The sequence below is a fragment of the Mustelus asterias genome, chromosome 12 (genome assembly GCF_964213995.1).
Source record: "Mustelus asterias chromosome 12, sMusAst1.hap1.1, whole genome shotgun sequence".
Lineage (NCBI taxonomy): Eukaryota > Metazoa > Chordata > Chondrichthyes > Carcharhiniformes > Triakidae > Mustelus > Mustelus asterias.
In genome coordinates, this window is record NC_135812.1 from 58,514,389 (window position 1) to 58,538,431 (window position 24,043).

General features: G+C 44.2%; 1 protein-coding gene across 1 annotated transcript in view; it reads right to left on the minus strand.

The window, feature by feature from the left end:
* Positions 1 to 973: 973 nt before the first annotated feature.
* LOC144502030 (galanin receptor 2a-like) overlaps positions 974 to 24,043 on the minus strand; it is a 28,342-nt gene continuing 5,272 nt past the window's right edge. Inside the window, exons 2-3 of the mRNA XM_078226044.1 lie at positions 3,626 to 4,364; positions 974 to 1,846 (exon numbers count right to left, since the gene is read on the minus strand). Coding sequence (XP_078082170.1) covers positions 974 to 1,846; positions 3,626 to 4,364 — 1,612 coding nt within the window. The remainder of the gene's footprint in view (positions 1,847 to 3,625; positions 4,365 to 24,043) is intronic.

The following is a 24,043-nucleotide window of genomic DNA, read 5'->3' on the forward strand; positions in this document are numbered from 1 at the left end:
TACAGGTCCCAGGTTACTGGCACACATGCTGCTGCTACTACACAGGAAGGCTGCTTCCAGAGTGTTCTCTCTACATTGTTCTCTCAGTCTGTTACCATATGACTCTATAGATCATACCATGGGTGGTGCTATTCTTCAGTCTCAGATTAGCCCCGATTCTACCAAACACCTTTCCATTATAATGGCATTATAATGGCCCCGCCCGCCATGGAATCAGAGTGGGCCAGGGGTGGACAACGGAAATGTCCATTGACCTCGGGCAGGAATTTCCAGTGTCGCTCAAGTGAGACTATAAAATCCCACCTATAATATAATACTGGGGATCTACTTTACAGGGGACTGGAACCCTGGCTAGATTTATTGCTTTCTAAATCAGGCCTCCGAGGCCAGTTGTAGTGAATCTTTCATGTTAACCTGGTGGGATAAGAATGCAAGTTAAACCTGGGTTCTCATTGGTCATCAGACAGTAGATTTGATCCTTTGAACAGGCAGAGGTGATTCCTGTTGTCAGTGTGCAAGACAATCTTGGAGAAGAGAACCTTTTGATCCATAGTATATTTATTAAAATATAGAAGACATTTAACTGATACACACATTCCCTGGAACAAAAGCAGATGAAATTGTTGAATTGTTCTTTCATCATATTTGACAGCAACATTAGACACATCAACTACTTCAAACAACATATCACAATCAACATCATATACATCATATACATTAACTGATGAGACCCTAATCTAAGCACAGCCAGGCCTGGGTATGTACAAAACAGCAACAGGATTGCAAAGACAGAATTAATACTGTAGTGATGGAACCTCACACACTAACCATACTGGCATGATCTGAGCGTTCCCTCCAGTGATAATCAATCCCAAGCATTATTTCCTTCCCTACTTAATGTCCACAGGTGTTATTGAGCATTTCTTCCCAGCTTCCTACTTGTGAAGTTCATTATTCAAACAGGTGCACAGTTCTATCGGCACTGGTTCACTTCTGCATATGTGAACATAGACTGGCAATTGAACCAGGAGTAAGAGATGGTGATCATTGGGAGTAGGAGGTGGTGATCGTTGGGAGTAGGAGATGGTGATTGTTTGGAGTAGGAGCTGGTGATCGTTCTGAGTAGGAGGTGATCGGTTGGAGTAGGAGGTGGTGATCGTTTGGAGTAGGAGGTGGTGATCGTTCGGAGTAGGAGGTGATCGGTTGGAGTAGGAGGTGGTGATCGTTGGGAGTAGGAGGTGATCGGTTGGAGTAGGAGGTGGTGATCGTTCGGAGTAGGAGGTGGTGATCGTTCGGAGTAGGAGGTGATCGGTTGGAGTAGGAGGTGGTGATCATTGGGAGTAGGAGGTGGTGATCGTTCGGAGTAGGAGGTGGTGATCGTTTGGAGTAGGAGGTGGTGATCGTTCGGAGTAGGAGGTGATCGGTTGGAGTAGGAGGTGGTGATCGTTCCGAGTAGGAGGCGGTGATTGTTTGGAGTAGGAGGTGGTGATCGTTCCGAGTAGGAGGTGGTGATCGTTCCGAGTAGGAGGCGGTGATTGTTTGGAGTAGGAGGAGGTGATCGTTCGGAGTAGGAGGTGATCAGTTGGAGTAGGAGGTGGTGATCGTTGGGAGTAGGAGGTGGTGATCGTTGGGAGTAGGAGCTGGTGATCGTTGGGAGTAGGAGGTGGTGATCGTTGGGAGTAGGAGGAGGTGATCGTTCGGAGTAGGAGATGATCGGTTGGAGTAGAAGGTGGTGATCGTTGGGAGTAGGAGGTGGTGATCGTTTGGAGTAGGAGATGATCGGTTGAAGTAGGAGGTGGTGATCGTTTGGAGTAGGAGGTGGTGATCGTTCACAGTTGGATGCAAGCTTGTCACCATGAAGTCACCCAGGTCTTATCTGAGCGTCATATACACCATCAATCTTCCCTCAGCCAAGTCCTATCTGATCTATATTCACACTCTCAATCCTTAGCCATTAGATCGTATGCCATTAACTAAAATGCCCTCAATAACCTATCTTGGTGTTGGATTCAAACAGATTTGTGTCTGAATTCATGTTGTCAATGAACTCTCACAGCGAGCCCAACGAGGACACCCCCACAAAAATAAGGCATCTTGAGGAAAGTGTTGTTCCTTTACAAGCTGTACACTGTTTAACTTGTCTAGGCGGCATTTTACTCCTCCCAATTTTCCCACTGGGAGACTGCTAACCTTACTACATTTTTTAAAATGTTCACTATCATCTCAGCAAATGTTGACATCATGCCACTTATCATACAGGTCCTTGACTACCCACATGCCAACATAGCTCTTGCACTCTCGACCATGAGTCAGGAGATTGTGGGTTCAAGCCCAGCACCTGACGATCTAGCCTGGCATTTCAGTACAGTACCGAGGGAATTCTCATCCTGGAGATAACTGCCTGCCCACACGGTGCTGTATAGACAAGAACAGGAAGGTATTTTTCCATTATCCTGATTAGAATTCCTCCCTTTTCCAATACCACCCAGAACAAGATAACTTGCCATTGATCTCATTGTTGTTTGTGGGGTTATGCATCAAATAGTCTCCACATTAACACACATAACATCAGCACTACACTGTAATGTAATTCACTGTATATGAAGCACTTTGGGATATTTGCAATTTATGGTAGGTCCAAGATAAATGTAAGTTATTTCTTAATCCTTGCTAGCCAGAGTGATAAGATAAGCAGAGCTAGGTTAGGCCAGCTGATCCGAGGAACCCAGAAGAAGGTCCTGAGGCGTACTCTGCCATTCCATCAGATCAAAGCTGATCTGTAGCTCAACTCCATTTACTTGCCTTTGTTTCAAATCCCAATGAAACCCTTTCCCAACAAAAACATATTGATATCTGTCTTGAAAATTCCAATAATTGTCCCAAAGAATCTATAATCTTTTGGGAGAAAGAGTTCCAAATTTTCACTACCCTTTGGGTGAAAAAATGCATCCGAAAGTTCTGGTGATGTCTCTCATTGGAGGGAATAATTTCTTTCGACTTACCCAGTCAAAATATGATAATATGTTGAGGTGAACAGATCACTTCAATCTTCTAAACTCAAGAGAATACAAACTAAACTTATAGAACTTGTCCTTTAATACTTTAATACTCAAAGCTTAAGTGTTTTGTATTTGCTTTGGCACCACTAGCTGCATTTTGGCAGAGTGGGAATAAACACACAAAATCCAGCAATCAGGTAATAGCATTTCACAGCTATTCCCACATCAGTAAATTCTGCCCAAGCCATAGCTCTTCCGGTGCTGTGACAATAACAGTAAAATATTGTGTGTTATTTCTGAAGATTTGTTACATTCAGAAAGGGGAGTTCAGACAAGCTTTTCATTTAATATCTCCTTCAGCATTATCAGCTGACAGAATCCAAACAGATTCCTGCATCTTCTAACATTATCAATACTCAGTGTGACCAGCCACCTCTAATCTGCTTTACAATCTCTCTCTCTCTCTAATAATGCCTGGACTAGATTCGGCTTTTTGTCTCTTGCATTGCAAATTCCTTTGTTTTCATTTCTGCATGTTCTCTACACGGGGGATTGTGGAAACACAAATCCAACCAATTGGGTCATTCGGTCTCAGCCCCCTGGCTCAGTTCCAGGGGCTAGGTTACATTGAAGGCCAGGAAGGTTCTTGGTGGTACCACCTTGTGCCTCGTAGGACCCGGCTGGTTCCACTGCTGGCTGGTTGTTGGGTTGTTGTGTTCACTGATGTGCAATGCCTCAGTCGAACCAGCCTCCGTGTGGGCCACCTGCACCACATGCACTTTATTGACAACTGTTTTCCGCAGCAGGCAATTGAAGACTTTCTTGAAGCCCTTGCGGAAGTGCTTGGAGACCAAGGCATAGACAATGGGGTTGAGGCAGGAGTTGGCATAAGACATGCAGTGTGACAGGAGCCTGAAGACATAGGTGGCTTGGTTGAGTGGGAAGTGGCCAAACCAGAAACACAAGATAACCAGGTGATGGGGCAGCCAGCAGAGGCAGAACAGGACGGCCACGATGATAATCATCTTAGTGACCTTGCGCTTGGCTTTCTTCGACTCAGACATGTCTTCAATAGGATCCACGGCAGTCCAGAGATACCTAATGGTCCTGGTATAGGCCAGGCTCAGAATCAACACCGGAATGATGTACCCAAAGATGAAGGTGGAAAGGTCCATAATCTTGCGTCTGTACTCATCCCAGACTGGGAAGCAGAGTGTCATGTCCCTGTAGTGGACCACTTGGTAGTAGCTGAGGTAAGGGCTGGCAAAGATAAGTGAGATTCCCCAGATAATGCAGATGGCAGTCAGGGCATTCCGGGGAGTCCTCAGCTCGCGGGAGCGCAGTGGGTAGCGAATCGCCAGGTATCTGCAAGATAGGAGAAGATGGAAACCATGGGTTTAATCAATCTACAATTTCACACAAAGGACAATTGCAAAGGATTTAGGGGATTGTCTTGGTTGGTAACAAAGTGGTCAATAGTGAATTGGCAATCTGTTACCCACTATCACATAAGACATATTCCACCCTCTTATAGTGTAACAGCCTATGAAGTAACCAGGGAATTGTGTTAAATACGTTACTGATAGCGCACTATGCACACTGTTACAAATCAGGGCATCTGAACAAGGACAGACATGAGCCAGGTCCTTGAAGCATCCCAGCTCCAACATATTCCAGTTAATTCAGAACTCTGCACTCCTTTCCAACCACTTTTGTATCAACACCCTTGCCAAACTCTCTTGGGTTCATGTGCTCTTGTAATTTGATTGTCCTCATCTTCAAATTCCTCCATCCCCATACTCCCCACTTTCTAAATGAAGTTCTCCAATCCTGTGTCACAGTTCACAGCCTCCCTGTCTGGATTCTCAGTTCCATAATTCTTCAGGCTTGATCGCTGGAGCTTGAATACGCACTCAGTCTTCCTCTGGTTCCTTGAAATCTTTCCACAAATCACTTTGCCTTTCTCTGCCTGTGGGGTGGGGGGACATTTTAGAGAATCAGGGCAGTGCAAAGTAATTTTCCCTTTGGCAAATCCTGCTGGTCCAAACCATTACAGTCAAGGGAAATGTGTAGCCAGATGTCAAACCGCACCCACCAAGTTTTCTGCCCACTCAAGAAGTGAAGATTATTGCTGGTTCCAAACTACACGAGTAATGGGGTAAATTCAGCAGCGGTCTGCAGGCTTTTCTGGAATAGTGACCCCCTCCACACACCCCCGCCACCCCTCCCTCCCCCCCCCCCGGTAAATTCTGAGAAACTCCAAGGTCTCAGTGGACACCACATTCTCCGACCTCACTGCAGCAGGAGCGTGGTGTGAATGGCCGGTCAGGTCAGGCCGCATCTGTGAAGAGAAACAGTTAACATTTCGGGTCAATGACCTTTCACCAATTCTTCTGTGGTGCAGGAGGAGGTCATTCAGCACTTCGGGTCTGCACCCGACTCTCTGAAAGAGAATCCCACACTATCCCATTTAGAATGGCCAATCCACCTAACCTGCACATCTTTGGACTGTGGGAGGAAATCGGAGCACCCGGAGGAAACCCATGCAGACACGAGGAGAATGTGCAAACTCCACACAGACAGTGACCCCAAGCTGGGAATTGAACCTGGGTCCCTCGCACTGTGAGGCAGCAGTGCGAATCACTGTGCCACTGTACTGCCCTTATTAGAGTAGTTGGAGGGAATTTGGTGTTCAGCAGACAGTCTACTCACACAGATGGATTTGTAATGGAATAAGTCCTTGTAGATAGAGTTTGTAAAGGTGAAAGCTAGCTTTGTTGTTCGAAGTTTTGAATAGTGACTTGGTGATACAGATGTTAGATTGCACTTTCCCACAGTGAAAAAGGTAAGACTGAAAGTCTTTTTCTAGCCACATATTCATGGGAGTATAGATCAATTGACATAAAAACTACGTTTTTGCAGAGTGATAACTTCAGAGAGATGTGTTCCTGAAACCACCTAAAGAGGCAAACTAAACAAATGTGTTTATGGCCTGAATCATGTCTCAAGGGGCTGATATTTTTCAGGGAGATCTGTTTTGCTGTAAGTAGGTTGCGCTCAATTAAAAGCAGATCCTGCAATTTTTTATTGGGTATCAAAAAGAGAAACTTTCAGGTCTCTCCATAATGCATGTTGATGATTTCTTATGGAGTAGTACTGTGGGATTGGAGAAATGTGTTATTAATAAGATTAATGTGGGTTTTAAGATTGGAAATCATGGCCTCAGGGGTTTTTAAATATATTGGTTTAGAGAGTAAGTCTGGAGTAACTTGGAATCAGCAATATAAAATTTAGAGAGTGTTACTTTTATCCCAGTTAAACGTGCCAGAACATCATAAAAAGATCACGTCACGTCTGAAGGTGAAACAGAGCAGTTGTGTAGCTTGATTGGCCAGTTGAATCAGTTTGCACTTAGACAAGACTGGAGGCTAATTTTAGAATTAAGCATGATGATGAAGCACCTGAAAGTCGAGGATGTTTTAAGAACAAGCAATTCATTAAAAAATTAAATATGGAGAAATGTGTACTTAGGTTTCTGTGGTAGCGTGGCCCCTTTAAGGGGGCGTTCCCTGAGGGCCATGCCATTGGGCCAGACCTATGGACTGTTGAGGCAGGAAGCTGAGCTAATTGGGAGCAAGGGAATGTATCCGGAGTCGAGGAGGTCCCAGACTTAGAGACTGGGAGGAGAGTTTAATAGCCGCATTCTGCCTGACCTTTTGTTGTAAATAAATATCATTGGCAATAAATCCCTTGTTACTTTCACCCTGGATTTATTACAGTTTCCATCCTTGCATGATTCAAAGGGCATGATATTAGTTATCTTTAATAATGTTTCGCGTGCTGATCTTCTGCTTTTGATGCATATTCAAGTGAAGTGAGATTGCTGATAGGAATTAGTTCACAGATTAGGCCTCTATCCACTACAACAGGGAGGTTAAGGGGTAGATGGGGTGATTCTAAGAGAGAGTTTCAAGAAGGCTTTGAGAAGGAAAGTGGTAGGTATTTTAGAAGAAATGGGACTTGGATTCAGGATTAGTACAAGGGGAGGGAGTGTGTAATTATGCATTTTCATAGACTTCATTTATGACTCCAAGAAGGATTTAGTAATAAGAAAACAGCAGCCTCATGCCAACACCTAGCTCCCTACATGTCTCCTGTCTAAGAAGGACTCCCCCCTCAGGGGTGATTTCCCCACTCTGAATCCCAATTGCTCCCCCAGGTCAGGTGACCCTTATTCTGCTGTGTTGTCCTTAAAGGCACCATCCCCACATACCACCACAGAGTGAATATAATCTTCTGGGGTACTGTATGTTCAGAAAGGGAGGCAGTATCGCCTGATATCTTAAAGATTGCTTTAATGTGATATTTTATTCAACCAATATAAACTGAGAAAACCCAAGTGAATTAAGAGTCAGAGTTGATGAGCGTATTGCATGACTGCTCAGTGCGTCAAGAGAAGCAGCAGAAGCAATGCTCGTTCTCATGTGGTATTTGTTAATGACACTGAAAATAGAAAGGAGGCGATAGCAGCAAAATGATTCCATTTATCATGATCCAAATTCAGATATAGCAAATACCAGGAGACTTGTATGTAACTTTAAAAGGGCGAAGTTCATTGAAATGAGGATACAAGTAGTATCACAGAATGGTTACAACAGAGAAAGAGACCATTTGGTCCACTGTGTCTGTGCCAGCTCCCTGCCAGAGCAACTCAGCTAAGCCCACTCCCCTTTCCTTTTCCCCCTATCCTCTATAGGCAATTATCCAATTCCCTTTTGATAGCCACAATTGAATTAAGTTATGGTGATTATTGTTACATAAGAACATCATTAGTAGGAACTGGATAACCCCTTGGGCCTACTCTGTGCTCTTATGTTTTATCTTCTGCCTCAGTTCCCCTTTCCCACTCACTCCCCTTAGTTCCCTGAGAGACCAAAAACTTGGATATTTCAGCCTTGAGTAGAATCAATGATGGAGCAAGCACAATTCCAAAATTTCAAAACCCTCACAGAGAAGAAACTTCTAATCTCAATCCTAAAAGATCAACAACCTCTCAGTGTCTTCCCTGTCAAGCCCCTTAGAAAACTTATATGTTTAAATGTGATCACTTCTCATTCTGCTAAACTCCAGAGAGCATAGGCCCAATTTACTCAGTCTCTGAAACGTCTCATTCCAGGGGTCAATCTAGTGAACCTTCACTGTACCTGCCTCCGATGTGAGTAAATTACTGTGGGTGCTGGAATCTCAAACAAAAACAGAAAATGCTGGAGAAACTCAGCAGGTCTGACAGCATCTGTGGAAAGAGAATAGAGCTAATGTTTCAAGTCAGGATGACCCTTCATCAGACCAGTAATCCAGGTGTGGTCTCACTAAACCTTATACAACTGGAACAAGCTTTATCCCTGCAACTCCAATTCCTGCCCAATAAAGGCTAACTTTAATTTGCTTTCCTAATTGCTTGCCGTACCTGCATGTTAATTTTCTGTGTTTCTTGTAAGAGGATGTGCAAGTCTTTGAATATCAACACTTAGAAGTTTAATGCCTTTTAAACTATATTAAGCTTTTCTATTCTTAGTACTACTTTCACATTTCCCCATATAATACGCCACCTGATATCTTCCTTTCATCTCACTTCTACATCTCTATGCAGCTTCTTACAATCCCACCCAGCTTTCACAACATTGCAGTTATGCACAAGTGGATGCATTTTACAGAACGTTGTAGAGGATACAAGCGCAGTAACTTCACACTAAACAAGCATGCCTTATGTTAAATGGATTGTATTTATATAGCACCTTGACCATTATAAAGGTGCTTCACAGGACCATTATCACAGAAAGAAATCAAGAGGAAGAAAGGCTATTTTTTAATTAGCACTTCTCACAAGGCCAGGACATCCTAAAGTGTTTTACAAATAACAGATTGCTTTTGAAGTGTAGTGGCTGATGCAATGTGAGAAATACAGCAGGCAATTTGTGAACAGCAATCTGCAATGAGATAACAACAGAATCATCTATTTTTAGTGCTATTGACTGAGGGATAAATATTAGCCAGGGTACTGGTGATAACAGCTCTTCTTTGGAATGGTGCCCTGGGATTTTTTACATCCACCTGTAATCTTGAAGACATGTTGTATAAACGTGTCTTGTATTCTCTCAAGTATAGAAAATTAAGGGGTGATCTAACTGTGGTGTTTAAAATTATCTTTTACACCCAGGTGCAATCTTGATGCTGATTTAAGGGGGTTCAAAGGGTTGGGGCAGGATTCCTGGAAAGAAGACTGTGGATTTTTGGCCATTATTGCGCTGAATGTGGGGGAGAGACAAAACAAGAAAATAATGGTGGTGGATATTTTGGCTATTTCCTGACAGATATCTGAAAGTTTTTCTGACTTTTAAATAAGTCTCTTTGTTCATCAAGGGTGAAGCTAATCATTTGAAGACTGTCCCCATTAAACACTCCCAGGACAGGTACAGCATAAGGATAGATACAGAATAAAGCTCCCTCTACACTGGCCCCATCAAACACTCCCAGGACAGGTACAGCATAGGGTTAAACACAGAGTAAAGCTCCCTCTACACTGTCCCCATCAAACACTCCCAGGACAGGTACAGAATGGAGTTCGAGACAGAATAAAGCTCCCTCTACAATGTCTCCATCTATAATTCTCAGGCCAAGTACATGGTTAAATCAAGCCCACAACCGCCCTCAGGTGTATGTAAAAGAAACAGGGGCACTATTCAGAGAAGAGCAAGGGATTTCCTGCAGTTTTTGCCCAACAGTTTACCCTCAGTAAACAGCTGCAACAGATGATCTGGTCTTTAATGTCCTGACTGTGGGATTTTTCTGTGTGCATTTCCAACATTACGGCAGAGACTGTAATGTAAAAGTACTTCATTGCTTGTGAAGAATTTTAGGATGCGCTTAGGTGGTTTATAAATGCAATTTCCATCTTTCTCTCAAGTCCCCCAGTTTCTGGGTTGCCTCTCTTACTATCAGTGTCCGACAGCTATTTTTTGACTACCTTCATTTTATCTTATAACTTGTCTCACTGGGTTTTTGCTTCCTCTCTGTCCTCAAGTCCACCTGTCTACTTTAAAATATTTTCTACTGCTTTCCTAATTGTTGAATCTTGCCAATCTGTGAAATATTCCTTACACCTGTTCCCTTTTCAAAATGAACAGAAATTAACTGGGGAGGTGATGGCCAAGTGGTATTATCGCTAGACTATTAATCCAGGAACTCAGCTAATGTTCTGGGGAGCTGGGTTCAAATCCTGCCACCGCAGATGGTGGAAGTTGAATTCAATAATAAATATCTGGAATTGAGAATCTACTGATGACCATGAAACCGATCTGGTTCACTAATGTCCTTTAGGGAAGGAAATCTGCCGTCCTTACCCGGTCTAGCCTACATGTGACTCCAGAGCCACAGCAATGTGGTTGACTCTCAACTGCCCTCCAAGGGCAACTAGGATTGGGCAATAAATGCTGGCCAGTCAGCGACGGATGCCCTTGTTCCACGAAAGAATAAAAAAATACTTGACACATGTACGGGACACACCCCATTTTTACAACCGACTGAATAATAATGTGCTCTCTAAAGCTGTGTGCACCCACCAAGTCTTGTCATTTTAAATAGAAAGAGCATGTCGAAATCTCCAGCTCCTTCCAAATTCTTCACAATTTCAGCAGCGACAGTTTATGCTCTTCAGGCTCTTCAGGTGAAGGGATACTTGTGTTGCCAGAAGGAGCCAGAGGCAACTTCAAGGTTTCCCAGATTGAAGAGAGCATAGCCAAATGTGGAACATGCAAACTACACTCAGGCAACAATGCTAACAACAGCCATCCACAACAAACTCCCCTCAGTAACTACCCAAACTATACTCTGCCTCTGTAAAAACTATTGTCAGCATTGTCTGCAAGCTACACCAAACTGATCGACATGTAAACAAACACCCTGTTTGGTAAATTTGGAGGCAATTATGGGTGGCACGGTGGCACAGTGATTAGCACTGCTGTCTCACAGTGCCAGGGACCTGGGTTCAATTCCTGGCTTGGGTCACTCTGTGCAGAGTTTGTATGTTCTCCCCATGTCTGTGTGGGTTTCCTCCAGGTGCTCCAGTTTCCTCACACAGTCTGAAAGATGTCCTGGTTAGGTGCATTGGCCATGCTAAATTCTCCCTCATGTACCCGAACAGGCGCCGGAGTGTGGTGACTAGGGGATTTTCACAGTTACTTCATTGCAGTGTAAATGTAAGCCTACTTGTGACACTAATAAATAAATACAATAAATTAAATACAAATTTGTGACTCCAACAAGAAAAGGTTTATTAAACTAATATATATATATGATGTGGAGATGACGGCGTTGGACTGGGGTAGGCACAGTAAGAAGTCTCACAACACCAGGTTAAAGTCCAACAGGTTTATTTGGAATCATGAGCTTTCGTTAGGTGAGTAGGCACTCCACTCACTTGGTGAAGGAGCAGCGCTCCAAAAGCTCGTGATTCCAAATAAACCTGTTGGACTTTAACCTGGTGATGTGAGACCTCTTACTAATATATATATGCAAGATAAGGGTCTGACAGAAGATATGCACAGGTCTTTTCTACTTCCTGACACTAACCGAGGGTCCTCCATATCCCAGGACATGGACCCTCACTCCTGATTAGCCCAGCTTCCCACATGGCCTCTCCATGGTGTCTGGCCCAATCACGTGGCCCGCAGAGGATTGCCCCCATAAAGGGGCCACATTATCACATCCTGCTATGTACAGGTACAGCAAGCGGCCTTTCAACCCTTCAGGCTTGTCCTACCCTTCAATTAGATCATGGGTGATTTTTACCTCAACTCCATCTTCATGCCACTTCATGCTCTCGTCCAGACCTCGAAGAATTTGTCAACTTTGCTTTCAGTTTCCACCCCTCCATTGCCTTCACCTGGTCCATCTCAGACACTTCCCTTCCCTTCCTTGACCTTTTCTGTCTCCATATCCGGCAGGAGACTATCTATCAATATCCATTACAAGCCCACTGACTCCCACAGCTATCTGGACTACAGCTCTTTGCACCCTACATCCTGTTGTAGCTATATAAGACCCTGGTCAGACCACACTTGGAGTACTGTGCTCAGTTCTGGTCACCTCATTACAGGAAGGATGTGGAAGCCATAGAAAGGGTGCAGAGGAGATCTACAAGGATGTTGCCTGGGTTGGGGAGCATACCTTATGAGGATAGGTTGAGTGAGCTCGGCCTTTTCTCCTTGGAGAGACGAAGGATGAGGGGTGACCTGATAGAGGTGTATAAGATGTTGAGAGGTATTGATCGAGTGGATAGTCAGAGGCTTTTTCCCAGGGCTGAAATGGTTGCCACAAGAGGACACAGGTTTAAGGTGCTGGGGAGTAGGTACAAAGGAGATGTCAGAGGTAAGTTTTTCACTCAGAGGGTGGTGGGTGCGTGGAATGGGCTGCCAGCAATGGTGGTGGAGGCGGATTCGATAGGGTCTTTTAAGAGACTTTTAGATAAGTACACGGAACTTAGTAAGGTAGAGGGTTATAGGTAAGCCTAGTAATCGCTAAGGTAGGGACATGTTCGGCACAACTTTGTGGGCTGAAGGGCCTGTATTGTGCTGTAGTTTTTCTATGTATCTATGTTTCTATCCTGTAAGGACTCCAACCCTTTCTCTCAGCTCCTTCGCCTCCGTCGCATTTGTTCCGATGATGCCACTTTCCAAAGTTGTGTTTCTAATATGTGCTCCTTTTTCCTCAACTGTGGTTTCCCACCAACAGTTGTCGATAGGGCCCTCAACAACGTGCAGTCCATCTCCCATGCCACGACCCTCACCCTCTCCCCTCCCTCCCAGAACAAGGATAGAGTCCCCCTTGTTCTCACATTTCACCCCACCAGCCTCCGTAAAGCACAATCCTCCACCGTTTTCACCAACTCCAGCGTGATGCCCCCACCAAACACATCTTCCCTTCACTCCCTCTGTCAGCATTCCGCAGAGACAGATCCCTCTGGGATAACCTAGTCCACTCCTCCACTATACCCAACACCTCTCCTGTCACTCATGGCACCTTCCCATGCAATCGCTGAAGGTGTAACACCGGACCCTTTAGCTCTTCAATGCTCACCATCCAAGGTACAAAACATTCATTCCAGGTTAAGCAGCGTTTCACTTGCACCTCTTTCAATTTGGGTCTATTGCATTCGCTGCTCCCAATGTGGTTTCCTCTATATCGGAGAGACTAAACGGAGACTGGGTGATCGCTTTGCTGGGCACCTTCAGTCTGTGTGCAATCAGGACCCTGACCTTCCCGTTGCTTGCGATTTTAACACACGATCCTGCTCCCATGCCCACATGTCTGTCCTTGGCCTGCTGCAATGTCGTAAGAGTTTTAACAACGCCAGGTTGACTGTGTTCCAGTGAAGCTCAATGCAAACTGGAGGAACAGTTTGGGTATAATCACAGCTCTGGGTATAATCAAAGGGCAATTGGAATGGCGAATACTGGGAGTTTGAAGTTATGCTTTAGTTATAGGGATTTGGTCAAATACCGTTTGGAGTATTGTATTCGGTTTTAGGTACCACATCTCAGGAAGGATATTTTGGCCTTACAGAGGCTCTATCACAGATTCACCAGAGCGATACAAAGCTTTAAAGAATTAGGTTTTGAGGGCATATTGCAAAAACTTATTTTGCATTCCTCGAGTATAAAAAATTAAGGGGTGACCTGATCACGGTGTTTAAAATGATGAAAGGATCTGATAGAAGATAGAAGTAAAATATTTCCTCATCTTTCGGCTGGGCACATTACAGCCTTCCGGTCTCAACATCAAATTCAACAACTTCAGATGATTAGCTCTACCTCACCTCGACCCCTTTGTTTTCATTTTATTTAATTTTTTACTGTTCTCTACCTTTTGTTTCTTTATTGAAACATAGAAACATAGAAACCCTACAGTGCAGAAAGAGGCCATTTGGCCCATCGAGTCTGCACCGACCACAATCCCACACAGGCCCTACCCCCTTATCCCTACATATTTACCCGCTAATCCCTCTAACATATGCATCTAAGGACACTAAGGGGCAATTTTCTTCATTTTTCTTCCCTCCCGACTCTATTCCCCATTTCCCTTACCTTCTCTCCTTTTGCTTCCCCCTCCCCCCTTTTCTAAATTTTACTTCTCTCCCACCCATTCCCTTGGCCCCCTCCCTCTTCCCTGACATCTTCATCTGTCACAGTTTCGCTCTGATTTTAGCTTCTCTGCCGTTTGGCCATTCACACCCTTTATTCTCTCTATGGACTGCCATTAGCAGCCTTTTCCCCTGGTTTATGTGGCTATGACTCATCCTTCATTCCCTCACCCTGCAATATAAATATCTCCCACTCTCTATGCCTTTTAGCTTTGACAAAGGATCATCCAGACTTGAAACGTCAGCTCTTTTCTCTCCTTACAGAAGCTGCCAGACCTGCTGAGATTTTCCAGCATTTTCTCTTTTGGTTTCAGCATCTGCAGTAACTTGCTTTTACCCATCAATCAGTTTTCACTCTGACTCCCATACCTCTCAGAGTTTGTGGCCTCAACTTTGAAAGCTCCATCTGACACTCAGCATCCTCAGCTCTTGGGGATGGAGTTCCAGATTTCCGAGACCCTCTGTTTAAAGAAGCACTTCTTGGCATCAGCCCTCAACAACCTTGTTCTATTTTTAAAGTTACGGATTTCCCCATCAGAGGAAATATTTTACTTCTATCTTCTATCAGATCCTTTCATCATTTTAAACACCGTGATCAGGTCACCCCTTAATTTTTTATACTCGAGGAATGCAAAATAAGTTTTTGCAATATGCCCTCAAAACCTAATTCTTTAAAGCTTTGTATCGCTCTGGTGAATCTGTGATAGAGCCTCTGTAAGGCCAAAATATCCTTCCTGAGATGTGGTACCTAAAACCGAATACAATACTCCAAACGGTATTTGACCAAATCCCTATAAACTAAAGCATAACTTCAAACTCCCAGTATTCGCCATTCCAATTGCCCTTTGATTATACCCAGAGCTGTGAACAATGAAGAAACATAGCGAAGGAACTGCAATGGCTTTCACAATGATCTTTGTCCAAATTGAGCCCAAACTATCAGGACCGTCCCTCTCGCTGCTTGAACAAGAGTCCCGAGATTAAGAGACTTTGGTGGGCAGCAAATATTGTCCTTTAAGGTTGCACTAAGTTTGGAATCTCACTCAGGGTTAATAGGGTGGCTGATGGAAGGAATGGGAAATGGGCTTGGAATGTTCCGCTGTGGGTAGGGTTAGGATATGGTGGGAGAAGGTTATCTTTGTGTGCGGCAGATTCACAATTATTTATAAACGGCTTAGGATTTAATTGCCTAAAGTGCACAGGGATGATCCCCCATTGCTGGGACAAAGTAAAGGGAATGTTATCTTGTGTTAAGGTGGAACTGCCCTAACCTGGACATAAGTCATGCTGGTAGTGGGTTTTTGAATTGGCAATGTGCTTCATATCCAAGTGCTACCATATATCCGACTGAATAATAATGGAGTTAAAAAAGAAACTGCACTGAATTACAGTAATGACTATTTCACACGTCTGTACCTCAGCGAAAACTCGCTGCCCACATCCTAACTTGCACCAAACTGTCTTTACCCATCTCCCCTTAGTGGTGCACAGTGCCTTGATTTTAAAATTTTCACATTGGTTTTCAAATTCCCCCACACTCCTCCATATCTCCGTAACTTCCTACAACCCTTTGGGTGTCTCTACTCCTCCAATTCTGGCCACGTGTAAATCCCTGGTTTACAATGCCACACTAAAGGTGGAAGTGTCTTCCACTGCCTAGTCTCTACATTATGTTTTCTCAACCTCTGCATTTCCTCTGTCAAGACATTCCTTAAAACCCACCCTTTACCGACCTTAATATCTCCCTGTGTGATTTGGTGTTACATTTTTGGTTCTGTGAAATATCATTGGACATTTTACTGCTAAAGATGCGACAGAAATGCAAGTTTTTGCCAAACGTAACTAGATTACAATTGCCAGTCGTGCAACATGTGATTTGATTTATTATTGTCATATGTATTAATAGAGTGAAAAGTATTGTTTCTTGCGCACTATACAGACAAAGCATACTGTTCATAGAGAAGGAAACGAATGTAGTGTGACAGTCATAGCTAGGGTGTAGAGAAAGATTAACTTAACTCAAGGTAGGTCCATTCAAAAGTCTGACAGCAGCAAGGAAGAAGCTGTTCTTGAGTCAGTTGGTACATGACCTCAGACTTTGTATCTTTTTCCCGATGGAAGAAGGTGGAAGAGAGAATATCCGGGGTCCTTAATTATGCTGGCTGCTTTGCCGAGGCAGCGGGAAGTGTAGACAGAGTCAATGGATGGGAGGTTGGTTTGCGTGATGGATTGGCTACATTCACGACCTTTTGTAGTTTCTTGCGGTCTTGGACAGAGCAGGAACCATACCAAGCTGTGATACAACCAGAAAGAATGCTTTCTATGGCGCATCTGTAAAAGTTGGTGAGAGTCGTAGCTGATGAGCTGGGAGTATCAAATCATTGGGGATTTATGGAAAGGATCATGAATTACATCTAGTTTCCCATTACAATTGCTTGGCATTTTAACAGCTTAGATCAGTCAGAATGAGGAAATGACACTGTTGTGGAAAGGAAAGAATCTGAAATTGGTGCAGATTAACAAAGTTTACAAATTGATGGGAAAAGATTGTGATGTGGGCAGTTTATGAAGAAACATGTGCCATGGAGTGTGCATAGTTATATAAGATGATATATTAATAGTGGTACTTGTGGTAGAATGAATAGAAAGGAATTGCTCTACTAGAAAGGAGACAAATGTTTGACATTCTGAATCACGAAGAATAAGTGGGATCTTCAAGGATTTAATACCACAGCAGATACATTTTTAACATGTTTGCTAAGGTTTAATACTTTCGTAATAAAAGATCAAAAAATAGGTAAATTACAGTGTGTAATGAGAGGAAAGAAATAAAATGCATTTCTTTATAAGAACACATTCAGTGCGATGATAGACATGATGTGCAAAGGGTTAACAATCCATGTCAATGGAATCCAAATTCAGCTAAGTGCAAACATCAGATAATAAGAAGCTATGTTGCAAACCCAAACTCTCCATAAACCCCACTCCACACTCACTCCCTCCGTAAACCCCTCTTCACATTCAAACCCTCCGTAAACCTCACTCTGAACCCTCCCGAAACCCCACTCCACACCCACTCCCTCCATAAACCTCAGTCCACACTGAAACCTTATGTAAACCCCACTCCAAACTCTCTGTAAACCCCACTCCACACTCAAACCCTCCATAAACCCCACTCCACTCACTCCCTTCGTAAACCCCACTCCACACTCACTCCCTCCATAAAACTTACTCTAAACCCTCTGTAAACCCCACTCTACATTCACTCTCTCTGTAAACCTCACTCTGAACCCTCAGTAAACAAAACTCACTATAAACCGTCCACAAGCCTCACTCCAAACCCAACTCTCAATAAAATGCTTGTCTAAATTTTGTTTAACCTGCAACTGAAACAGAATCATAAAAAAGCAAGAGAAAGGTGAGTTTTTGTCTAGCCCATCATGGCTGTAGCCATAAAATCGACCTAACCCCTGTAATCCCATTTCTTGCCTCTCATTTTATATTCTTCTGCTTATATAATTTCTAACCATCATCAACCCAGATTACATCCAACAGCATCTTTGGACATGAGTATTTCACCTGTACTCATCAGGACAATTCCCAAGAATACCAAATGTAAAGCGAACAACTTTATACTTTATGAGAAGAGAGTGCTGATTGATTGTCAGAATCCACCTGCCAACCAGTGTAAGATTATCATTCGGGCTTGTGTGGTGCACTTACACATGCTAGAAGACCACGATCAGTAAGGATAGGCAACAACACCTCGTCCACAACCATCCTCAATACCGGTGCCCCACAAGGCTGAGTTCTCAGGCCCCTATTATACTCCTTATACACCTATGACTTTGTGGCCAAATTCCACTCCAACTCGGTTTTCAAGTTTGCTGACAACACCACCGTAGTGGGTCGGATCTCAAACAATGATGTGACAGAGTACAGGAATGTGGAGAACATGCCCCTGTCTACATCAACGGGAACAAAGTAGAAATGGTCGAAAGCTTCAAGTTTTTAAGTGTACAGATCACCAACAACATGTCCTGTTCCCCCCCATGCCGACATTATAGTTAAGAAAGCCCACCAACACCTCTACTTTCTCAGATGACTAAGGAAATTTGGAATGTCTGGTATTCGTCTCACCAACTTTTACAGATGTACCATAGAAAGCATCACAGCTTGGTATGGCTCCTGCTCTGCCCAAGACCACAAGAAACTACAAAAGGTCGTGAATGTAGCCCAATCCATCACGCAAACCAGCCTCCCATCCAGTGACTCTGTCTACACTTCCTGCTGCCTCAGCAAAGCAGCCAACATAATTAGGGACCCCACACATCCCAGACATTCTCTCTTCCACCTTCTTCCATCGGGAAAAAGATACAAAAGTCTGAGGTCACGTACCAACCGACTCAAGAACAGCTTCTTCCCTGTCCATCAGACTATTGAATGGGCCTACTTTGCATTAAGTTGATCTTTTTCTACACCCTAGCTATGACTGTAACACTACATCCAACACTCTCGTTTCCTTCTCTATGAATGGTATGCTTTGTCTGTATAGCGCGCAAGAAACAATACTTTTCACTGTATGTTAATACATATGACAATAAATCAAATCAAGCTGCATATATCAATACATAAGGCTCTGTTCTTTGCAGACAGTAAGAACATGAACACACAACATGCCTGTTTCAGCTAAATAAATTAGGCAACAGCCATTCTCGGATTCCAAAAGAGAAAATGCTGGAAAATCTCAGCAGGTCTGGCAGCATCTGTAAGGAGAGAAAAGAGCTGACGTTTCAAGTCCAGTTGACCCTTTGTCAAAGCTAAAAGGCAGAGAAAGTGGGAGATATTTATACTGCAGGGTGAGGGAATGAAAGATGAGTCATAGCCACAGAAACCAGGGGAAAAGGCTGCTAATGGCAGTCCGTAGAGAGAATAAAAGGTATGAATGGCCAAACGGCAGAGAAACTGAAATCAGAGGGTAAGCTGTGGCAGATGAAGATGTTGGAGGGTGGGGATGGTGGAGATTGGAGAGAGGTAAAATTTAGAAAAGGAGAAGAGGGGCAGCAAAGGGAGAGACAAGGAACTTTCCTTGTTCCAGGCCTACCCGGGTCCCCTCCCACAACTTCTTTACCGGTACATCGATGACTATTTTGGTGCCACTTCATGCTCTCGTCCAGACCTCGAAAAATTCATCAACTTTGCTTCCAGTTTCCACCCCTCCATCCCCTTCACCTGGTCCATCTCAGACACTTCCCTTCCCTTCCTTGACCTTTTCTGTCTCCATTTCCGGCAATAGACTATCTACCAATATCCATTACAAGCCCACTGACTCCTACAGCTATCTGGACTACAGCTCTTCGCACCCTACATCCTGTAAGGACTCCATCCCTTTCTCTCAGCTCCTTCGCCTCCATTGCATTTGTTCCGATGATGCCACTTTCCAAAGTGGCACTTCTAATATCTTTGTCACTTCCTCGAAAAACTCAATCAAGTTCGTGAGACACGACCTCCCCTTCACAAAATCATGTTGCCTCTCACTAATACGTCCATTTATTTCCAAGTGGGAATAGACCCTGTCTTGAAGAATCCTCTCCAATAATTTCCCTACCACTGATGTAAGGCTCACCGGCCTGTAATTACCTGGATCATTCTTGCTACCCTTCTTAAACAAAGGAACAACATTGGCTATTCTCCAATCCTCTGGGACCTCCCCTGTAAGAGTTTTAACAACACCAGGTTAAAGTCCAACAGGTTTATTTGGTAGCAAATGTCATTAGCTTTTGGAGCGCTGCTCCTTCGTCAGATGGAGTGGATATTTGCTCTCAAACAGGGCACAGAGACACAAAATCAAGTTACAGAATACTGATTAGAATGTGAATCTCTACAGTCAACCATAGAACATAGAACAGTACAGCACAGAACAGGCCGTTCGGCCCATGATGTTGTGCCGAGCTTTATCTGAAACCAAGATCAAGCTATCCCACTCCCTATCATCCTGGTGTGCTCCATGTGCCTATCCAATAACTGCTTAAAAGTTCCTAAAGTGTCTGACTCCACTATCACTGCAGGCAGTCCATTCCACACCCCAACCACTCTCTGCGTAAAGAACCTACCTCTGATATCCTTCCTGTATCTCCCACCACGAACCCTATAGTTATGCCCCCTTGTAATAGCTCCATCCACCCGAGGAAATAGTCTTTGAACGTTCACTCTATCTATCCCCTTCATCATTTTATAAACCTCTAATGAGTCTTCCCTCAGCCTCCTCCGCTCCAGAGAGAACAGCCCTAGCTCCCTCAACCTTTCCTCATAAGACCTACCCTCCAAACCAGGCAGCATCCTGGTAAATCTCCTCTGCACTCTTTCCAGCGCTTCCACATCCTTCTTATAGTGAGGTGACCAGAACTGCACACAATATTCCAAATGTGGTCTCACCAAGGTCCTGTACAGTTGCAGCATAACCCCACGGCTCTTAAACTCCAACCCCCTGTTAATAAAAGCTAACACACTATAGGCCTCCTTCTTCACAGCTCTATCCACTTGAGTGGCAACCTTCAGAGATCTGTGGATATGAACCCCAAGATCTCTCTGTTCCTCCACAGTCTTCAGAACCCTACCTTTGACCCTGTAATCCACATTTAAATTAGTCCTACCAAAATGAATCACCTCATATTTATCAGGGTTAAACTCTATTTGCCATTTTTCAGCCTAGCTTTGCATCCTATCTATGTCTCTTTGCAGCCTACAACAGCCCTCCACCTCATCCACTACTCCACCAATCTTGGTGTCATCAGCAAATTTACTGATCCACCCTTCAGCCCCCTCCTCTAAGTCATTAATAAAAATCACAAAGAGCAGAGGACCAAGCACTGATCCCTGCGGCACTCCGCTAGCCACCTGCCTCCAATCCGAAAATTTTCCATCGACCACCACCCTCTGTCTTCGATCTGACAGCCAGTTACCTATCCAATCGGCCAACTTTCCCTCTATCCCACACCTCCTCACTTTCATCATAAGCCGACCATGGGGGACCTTATCAAACGCCTTACTAAAATCCATGTATATGACATCAACTGCCCTACCTTCATCAACACACTTAGTTACCTCCTCAAAAAATTCTATCAAATTTGTGAGGCACGACTTGCCCTTCACGAATCCGTGCTGACTATCCCGGATTAATCCGCATCTTTCTAAATGGTCGTAAATCCCATCTCTAAGGACCTTTTCCATCAATTTACCAACCACCGAAGTAAGACTAACCGGTCTATAATTACCAGGGTCATTTCTATTCCCTTTCTTAAACAGAGGAACAACATTCGCCATTCTCCAGTCCTCTGGCACCATCCCCGTGGACAGCGAGGACCCAAAGATCAAAGCCAAAGGCTCTGCAATCTCATCCCTTGCCTCCCAAAGAATCCTAGGATACATTTCATCAGGCCCAGGGGACTTATCGACCTTCAGTTTATTCAAAACTGCCAGGACATCCTCCCTCCGAACATCTATTTCCTCCAGCCTATTAGCCTGTAACACCTTCTCTTCCTCAAAAACACGGCCCCTCTCCTTGGTGAACACTGAAGAAAAGTATTCATTCATCACCTCGCCTATCTCTACTGACTCCATACACAAGTTCCCACTACTGTCCTTGACCGGCCCTAACCTCACCCTGGTCATTCTTTTATTCCTCACATAAGAGTAAAAAGCCTTGGGGTTTTCCTTGATCCGACCCGCCAAGGACTTCTCATGTCCCCTCCTAGCTCTCCTAAGCCCCTTTTTCAGTTCATTCCTTGCTAACTTGTAACCCTCAATCGAGCCATCTGAACCTTGTTTCCTCATCCCTACATAAGCTTCCCTCTTCCTTTCACAAGACATTCCACCTCTTTCGTGAACCATGGTTCCCTCACTCGGCCATTTCCTCCCTGCCTGACAGGGACATACCTATCAAGGACATCCAGTATTTGTTCCTTGAAAAAGTTCCACTTTTCATTAGTTCCTTGCTCTGACAGTTTCTGTTCCCAACTTATGCCCCCTAATTCTTGCCTAATCGCATCATAATTACCTCTCCCCCAATTGTAAACCTTGCCCTGCCGTACGGCCCTATCCCTCTCCATTGCAATAACAAAAGACACCGAATTGTGGTCACTATCTCCAAAAGTGCTCTCCCACAACCAAATCTAACACATGATGTGGAGATGCCGGCGTTGGACTGGGGTAAACACATTAAGAAGTTTAACAACACTAGGTTAAAGTCCAACAGTTCATTTCCCAGTACCAAATCCAATGTGGCCTCACCTCTTGTCGGCCTATCCAGATATTGTGTCAGGAAACCCTCCTGCACACACTGCACAAAAACTGCCCCATCCGAACTATTTGACCTACAAAGGTTCCAATCAATATTTGGAAAGTTAAAGTCCCCCATGACAACTACCCTGTGACCCCCACACATATCCATAATCTGCTTAGCAATTTCTTCCTCCACATCTCTATTACTATTTGGGGGCCTATAGTAAACTCCTAACAACGTGACCGCTCCTTTCCTATTTCTAACCTCAGCCCATATTACCTCAGTGTGCAGATCCCCCTCGAAGTGCCTTTCCGCAGCCGTTAAACTATCCTTGATTAACAATGCCACTCCTCCACCTCTTTTACCAGCTTCCCTACACTTAGTGAAACATCTATACCCCGGAACGTCCAACAACCATTCCTGTCCTTGTTCTACCCACGTCTCCGTAATGGCCACAACATCGTAGTCCCAAGTACCAATCCACGCCAAGTTCCGCACACATGAGGACGGCCTAAACCAGGATCTTGGATTTATGTCACACTATCAGTAAACCCCACAGCTTGCCTCCTGGACTTGCAGAATCCCACTGGCTGTCCTGTCTGGAGACAATACACATCTCTTTAACCTGTGCTTAATGCTCCCTCCACTCACATTGTCTGTATCTTTAAGACCTGGTTGACTGTAGAGATTCACATTCTAATCAGTATTCTGTAACATGATTTTGTGTCTCTGTATGCCCTGTTTGAGAGCAGATTTCCACTCCATCTGACGAAGGAGCAGTGCTCTGAAAGCTAATGGCATTTGCTACCAAATAAACCTGTTGGACTTTAACCTAGTGTTGTTAAACTTCTTAATGTGTTTACCCCAGTCCAACGCCGGCATCTCCACATCATGACCTCCCCTGTAGCCAGTGAGGGTACAAAGATTTCTCTCAAGGCCCCAGCAATTTCCTCCCTTGCCTCTCTCAGTATTCTGGGGTATATCCCATCAGGCCCTGGGGACATGTCTACCTTAATGTTTCCCAAGAACCCCAATACCTCCTCCTTTTTGATCTCAACATGACTCAAACTATCTACACATCCTTTCCCAGATGCATCATCCACCAAGTCCTTCTCTATGGTGAATACTGACGCAAAGTATTCATTTAATACCTCGCCCATTTCCTCTGGCTCCACGCATAGATTCTCTCCCTTGGCCTTGAGTGGGCCAACCCTCTCCCTGGCTACCCTCTTGCTCTTTATATATGTATAAAAAGCCTTGGGATTTTCCTTAATCCTGCTGGCCAATGCTTTTTCATGACCCCTTTTAGCCCTTCTTACTCCTTGCTTAAGTTTCTTTCTACTTTCCTTGTATTCCACACTTGCTTCGTGTGTTCCCAGCCTCCTTGCTTTGACAAATGCTCCCTTTTTCTCTATGACTAGGCTTACAGTATCTCTCGTTATCCAAGGTTCCCAAAACTTGCCATACTTATCCTTCATCCTAACAGGAATGTGCTGGTTCTGAATCCCTATCAACTTACACTTGAAAGCCTCCCACATGCCAGATGTTGATTTGCCCTCAAACATC